Here is a 6,041-nt window from a genome sequence, read left to right on the forward strand (position 1 = left end):
TTTCCCTTTCCCTTTCCCTTCCTTTCCCTTTCCCTTCCTTTCCCTTTCCCTTTCCCTTTCCCCTTCCCTTTCCCTTTCCCTCTCCCTCTCCCTTTCCTTTCCCTTCCCCTCTCCCTTCTCTTTCCCTCTTTTCTCCCTCTCCCTCTCCCTCTCCCTTCTCCCTTCTCCCTCCCCTCTCCCTCTCCCTCTCCCTTTCCCCTCTCCCTTCCATTTCCCTTCCTCTTCCTCTCCCTCTCCCTTTCCCTTTCCCTTCCTCTCTCTCTCCCTTCTCCTTTCCTCTTTCCTTTCCCTCTGCCCTTCCTTTCCCTTGCCCTCTCCCTTTCCATTCCCCTTTCCCTTTCCCTTCCCTTTCCCTTTCCTTTCCCTTTCCCTTTCCTCCTTTCCCTTTCCCTTTCCTTCCCCTTTCCCTTTCCCTTTCCCTTTCCCTTTCCCTTCCCTTTCCCTTTCCCTTTCCCTTTCTCCTTTCCTTTCCTTTCTCTTTCCCTTCCCTTTCCCTTTCCCTTTCCCTTTCCCTTTCCTTTCCCTTTCCCTTTCCCTTTCCCTTTCCCTTTCCCTTTTCCTTTCACCTTTCCCTTTCCCTTTCCCTTTCCCTTTCCCTTTCCCTTTCCTTCCCTTTCCCTTTCCCTTCCCTCTTCCCTTTCCCTTTCCCTTCTCCCTTCTCCCTTCCCTTTCCCCTCCTTCCCTTCCCTTCCCTCCCTTTCCCTTTCCCTTTCCCTTTCCCTTTCCCTTTCCCTTTCCCTTTCCCTTTCCCTTTCCCTTTCCCTTTCCCTTTCCCTTTCCCTTTCCCTTTCCCTTTCCCTTTCCCTTTCCCCTTTCCCTTTCCTTTCCCTTTCCCTTTCCCTTCCCTTCCTTTCCCTTTCCCTTTCCCTTTCCCTTCCCTTCCCTTCCCTTTCCCTTTCCTTTCCCTCTCCCTTCCCTTTCCCTTTCCCTTTCCCTTTCCCTTTCCCTTTCCCTTTCCCTTTCCCTTTCCCTTTCCCTTTCCCTTTCCCTTTCCCTTCCCTTTCCTTTCCCTTTCCCTTTCCCCTTCTCCCTTTTGCTTTCCCTTCCCTTTCCCTTCCCTTTCCCTTTCCCCTTTCCCTTTCCCTTTCCCTTTCCCTTTCCCTTTCCCTTTCCCTTTCCCTTTCCCTTTCCCTTCCTCCCTTTCCCTTTCCCTTTCCCTTTCCCTTTCCCTTTCCCTTTCCCTTTCCCTTCCTCCCTTTCCCTTTCCCTTCCCTTTCCCTTCCCCTCTCCCTTTCCCTTCCCCTTTCCCTTTCCCTTTCCCTTGCCCTTCCCTTTCCCTTCCCCTTTCCCTTTCCCTTTCCCCTCTCCCTTTCCCTTCCCCTCTCCCTTTCCCTTTCCTTTCCCTTTCCCTCTCCCTTTCCCTTTCCCTTTCCCCTTTCCCTTTCCCTTCCCCTTTCCCTTTCCCCTTCCCCTTTCCCTTTCCCTTTCCCTTTCCCTTTCCCTTTCCCTTTCCCTTTCCCTTCCCGTTCCCTTTCCCTTTCCCTTTCCCTTTCCCTTTCCCTTTCCCTTTCCCTTTCCCTTTTCCCTTTCCCTTTCCCTTTCCCTGTGCCCTTCCCTTTCCCTTCCCCTCTCCCTTTCCATTCCCCTTTCCCTTTCCCTTTCCCTTCCCCTTTCCCTTTCCCTTCCCCTTTCCCTTTCCGTTCCCCTCTCCCTTTCCCTTCCCCTTTCCGTTCTCCTTTCCCTTTCCCTTTCCCTTTCCCTTTCCCTTTCCCTTTCCCTTTCCCTTTCCCTTTCCCTTTCCCTTTCCCTTTCCCTTTCCCTTTCCCTTTCCCTTTCCCTTTCCCTTTCCCTTCCCCTTCCCCTTCCCTTTCCCTTCCCCTTTCCCTTTCCGTTCCCCTCTCCCTTTCCCTTCCCCTTTCCGTTCTCCTTTCCCTTTCCCTTTCCCTTTCCCTTTCCCTTTCCCTTTCCCTTTCCCTTTCCCTTTCCCTTTCCCTTTCCCTTTCCCTTTCCCTTTCCCTTTCCCTTTCCCTTTCTCTTTCCCTTTCCCTTTCCCTTTCCCTTTCCCTTCCCTCTCCCTCCCTTTCTCTTTCCCTCTACTTCTCCCTCTCCCTCTCCCTCTCCCTCTCCCTCTCCCTCTCCCTCTCCCTCTCCCTCTCCCTGTCCCTCTCCTCTCCCTCTCCCTCTCCCTCTCCCTCTCCCTCTCCCTCTCTCTCTCCCTTTCCCTTTCCCTTTCCCTCTCCCTCTCCCTTTCCCTCTCCCTCTCCCTTTCCCTTTGCCTTTCCCTTTCCCTTTCCTCTCCCTTTCCCTCTCCCTCTCCCTCTGCATTTCTTTTTCCCTCTCCCTTTCCGTTTTCTTTTCCGTTTTCCCCTTCATTTTTAAATGCAGCATGCACAAGGATCGAGATATAAGGCTGGGGGCTGCAAGAGAGCATGAGTCAGCAATGTTACCCTTCTACATTCAACAGAGAAAGCAGTGGATGGGAGCAGGTTTGCTTCTGTTGTGTACAAAATGCTTCACGCAGGGACAGTGCAAAAGGACAAAGGGATATTGCACAACACAGGGCATGGTGCTGAATTATTACTCAGAACTGCTAGGACAGGGTGGTATGAGGGCTGCTACTTGGGGATGGGATGGACATCTGTCAGCAGCTGGTCAGCGGTTGCACTTTGCCTCGCTCACCTTCCCTATTCTTTTATTCCTGTTCTTCTTATGAACATGATTATGATTTTCTCTTTATTATTATTTTATGATTATAAATCAGGATCAGGAGACTGAGGAGAGGCCTGATGGCGGCCTGCAGCTTCCTCACGAGGGGAGCGGAGGGCCCGGCACTAAGCTCTGCTCTCTGGGGACGGTGGCAAAACTCGAGGGAATGGCATGGAGCTGTGACAGGGGAGGGGTTGCCCGGAGGTGAGGACAAGATTTTTCACTGACACGGGGCTTGGCCACTGAACCAGGCCTCCCAGTGAAGTGGTCAGGGCAGCAAGCCTGCTGGAGTTCACAAAACGTCTGGGCAATGCTCTCAGACACGTGCTTTGGTTTGTGGGGGTCACCCAGAGCCATGGGCTCTGAGGTCAGCCAGCAACGGACTGTGACTTCACGGCCCTCGCTGCTCATATTGGGGCGCAGGCAGAGCCCGCCCCAGCCTGGCTCGTGCCTGGACTCCCGCTGAGCGTTTGTGCGAGGCTTGGAGCGCCGAGCAAGGATTTGTTGGAGCTGTGCTGTGGGGCCGTCGGCAGCTGTTCTCAGTGCCCGTCCCCGCAGGCAGTGCCTGTGTTTCCCCGGCCCTGCCTGGCTCAGGCAGCCGGGGCCCTGTGAGGAGCACTTGCAGCAGCGCAGGTGAGCTGTGTGGGGACACGTGCCCCGGGGCTGGGGCTTGGGGGTTTCTAGTTGAGGGGCCAGGGCACTGCCACTGCCCGCCCCAGCACAGCCACTGACCCTGGCCTCTCTCCTTCTTGCAGCCTGCAGCACCTGTCGCAGCGGCGGCAGCGAGGGGAAGCACTCTCCATCTGCAGCTCTCCCCAGCCCGCCGCAGCGAGACAACACCATGGCCAGTGAGGCCGAGGATGTCACCTGCCCTGTGTGCCAGGGGATCCCAAAGGAGCCCAGCTACCTCAGCCCCTGTCAGCACCACTTCTGCTTCGGCTGCATCATGCGCTGGGCCAAGAGAAGCACCACCTGCCCCCTCTGCAGGCAGGACATCACCTCCATCCGATACTCCATCTGGTCGGAAGACGACTTTCTGGAGGTCCAGGTTGCCCGCCGCGCAGAGGCCCAAGATGACAGCCCCCAGGACGAGCAGGGGGCTGCAGAGCTGGTGCCCCAGACTGCCGTGAGCGGCCTCCTGCCTGAGGAATGGGCAGCCCTCTTCAGGGAACACCTGGAAATCCTCGGTCCGCTGCGGCCCTGGGTACACCAGCAAGCCAGGGAGTTGTTCGGGGCTGCCTGGTGGGATCAGGACATGCTGGAGGCCAGCATCATCGCTTGGCTCTGCCGCTGTGGGCTAGATGAGCAGGCCTTGGTTTGGGAGCTGCAGCCGTTGCTGCAGAGCCACACGGTGAGCTTTGTGCAGCAGCTCGTTGACACCATGGTGGAGATGTGCAGCGACGAGTTCCTCGAGGAACTGGGGCTCCTGGAACCCCCTCCTGCCAGCCAGCAGCAGAACGGCCCTGAGGTGGACCTCGAGGGCTCCCAAGACACCTGGGAGCCAGAAGACAGTCCTGCAGCCACCCACAGCCCTGCTGCCTTCCCCTGGGACACTCCTGTCACCATCCTGCTCTCCTCCAGCAGCCCAGAGGGTTCTGACATCGAGGAGCTCCCCAGCACCTCCAGTGCCACCCTGCGTGGGGGTCCTGGCCACCTGCCCACTGCACCTATCCGCGGGGAGCAGGAGGAGCCTTTCACAGAGCCAGGACAGGTGGCAGCAGAAGAGGCCGCGGTGCAGGGCTGCAGCCACAGGCCCTCTCCTCCTGGCCGGGGCAGGGACAGCTCACCTGGGGGGCCCCGGCGACCCCCGAAGAGGAGGGCCGACAGCAACCCGGACTCTCCCCAGCCCTGCAAGAGGCCCCGGCGCCTTTAGCAGGCCACACTTGGTTGTTGTAAAAATAAAAAGTTGTGACTCTGCCACAGACAGTGTCTTGGTCTTCTTCATAGCATCACAGAATCATACCATCATAGAAATGTAGCGTGGCTCAGGTTGGAAGGGACCTTAAAGACCATCTAGTTCCCTTCCCCCTGCCATGGCCAGGGATGCCACCCACTAGATCTGGTTGCCCATGGCCTCACGCAACCTGGCCTGGAGCACCTGCAGGTTGGGGCATCCACAACCTCTCTGGGCAACCTGGTCCAGTGCCTCACCACGCTCTGAGTGAAGAATTTCCTCCTAACCTCTACTCTAAATCTCCCCTCTCTTAGCTTAAAACCATCCCCTCTTTTCCTGTCATTAACAACATTGTAGCCCTCCTCTGGACCCGTTCTTACAGACCCCTATCCTTGGGTTCCATATGGGCTATGCTGCTGGGAGCACCAGGCCTGGATGCAGCACTCCAAAGGAGGCCTCCAAGAGCAGAGTAGAGTGGTGCAATCCCTTCCCTTGCTCTGCTGCCCATGCTTCTGTTGATGCAGCCCAGGAGGCAGTTGGCCTTCTAGGCTGCAAGCGCGCACTGCTGGGTAGGGAGCAGCTCTTTATTTTCCATGTGCCTTAGAATAGTTTCCAGGAGGATCTGCACCATGATCTTGCAGGGCACAGAGCTGAGGCCTGTAGTTCCCTGGGTCTTCCTTTTTCCCATTTTAAAAATGGGGGTTATGTTTCCCCTCTTCCAGTCAGTGGGAACTTCACTGGACTGCCATGATTTCTCAAATATGCCGGGCAGTGCCTTGGCGAGTATGTCTGCCCATTCCCTCAGGACCCGCAGATGCATCTCCTCAGGTCCCCTGGACTCGGGCACGTTCATGTTCCTTAGCTGGTCTCGAACCTGACCTTCTCCTACAGGCGGTGGTTTTTCATTCTCCCACTCCCTGCCTTTGCCTTCTGCGACTCGGGCTGTGGGGCTGGAGCTCTTGCCAGTGAAGACTGTGGCAAAAATAGTCTTTAAGTACCTCAGCTTTCTCCATATCATGGGTAACCACGTCTCTTCTTTCCTTCAGCAGAGGGACCACTTTTCCTTTGTCTTCCTTTTGCCACTGATGTACTAGAGGAGCCTTTCTTGCCCTTGATGTCCCTTTCCAGATTTAATTCTGTCAGTGCTTTGACTTCCCCCACCTTATCCCTGGCTGCTCGCACGGTGTGTCTGTATCCCTCCCAGGCTACCTCTCCTTGCTTCCACCCTCTGCAGGCCTCCTTTTTCTGCTTGAGTTTGGCCAGGAGCCCCTCGCTCCTCCATGGAGCCCTCCTGGCGTTTTTTTGCCTGACTTCCTCTGTGCTGGGATGCATCGCTCCCGAGCGTGGAGGAGGTGATCCCTGCGTACCAGAGAGCTTTGTCCCTCCTGCAGGGCCTGTCCCAGGGCACTCTACCGAGCACGTCCCAGAGGAGGACACACTCCCCCACAGACACCCCTCAAACACCCCACAAACACCCCACCCCACCCCCGCGCAGAGCGCC

General features: G+C 56.7%; 2 protein-coding genes across 2 annotated transcripts in view; both read left to right on the forward strand.

The window, feature by feature from the left end:
* The window catches only part of LOC308185311 (uncharacterized protein), a 123,848-nt gene that overhangs the window by 20,821 nt on the left and 96,986 nt on the right, over positions 1 to 6,041 (forward strand). The gene's annotated exons all lie outside the window — the stretch shown is intronic.
* On the forward strand, positions 2,707 to 5,988 carry LOC308185390 (uncharacterized protein). The gene is made up of 2 exons (XM_080573389.1): positions 2,707 to 2,850; positions 3,402 to 5,988. Exons 1-2 carry the CDS (start codon positions 2,727 to 2,729, stop codon positions 4,517 to 4,519), a joined length of 1,242 nt encoding a protein of 413 aa, XP_080429515.1. The 5' UTR covers positions 2,707 to 2,726; the 3' UTR covers positions 4,520 to 5,988.

This window comes from Anser brachyrhynchus (genome assembly GCF_964034855.1).
Source record: "Anser brachyrhynchus genome assembly, chromosome: Z".
NCBI lineage: Eukaryota > Metazoa > Chordata > Aves > Anseriformes > Anatidae > Anser > Anser brachyrhynchus.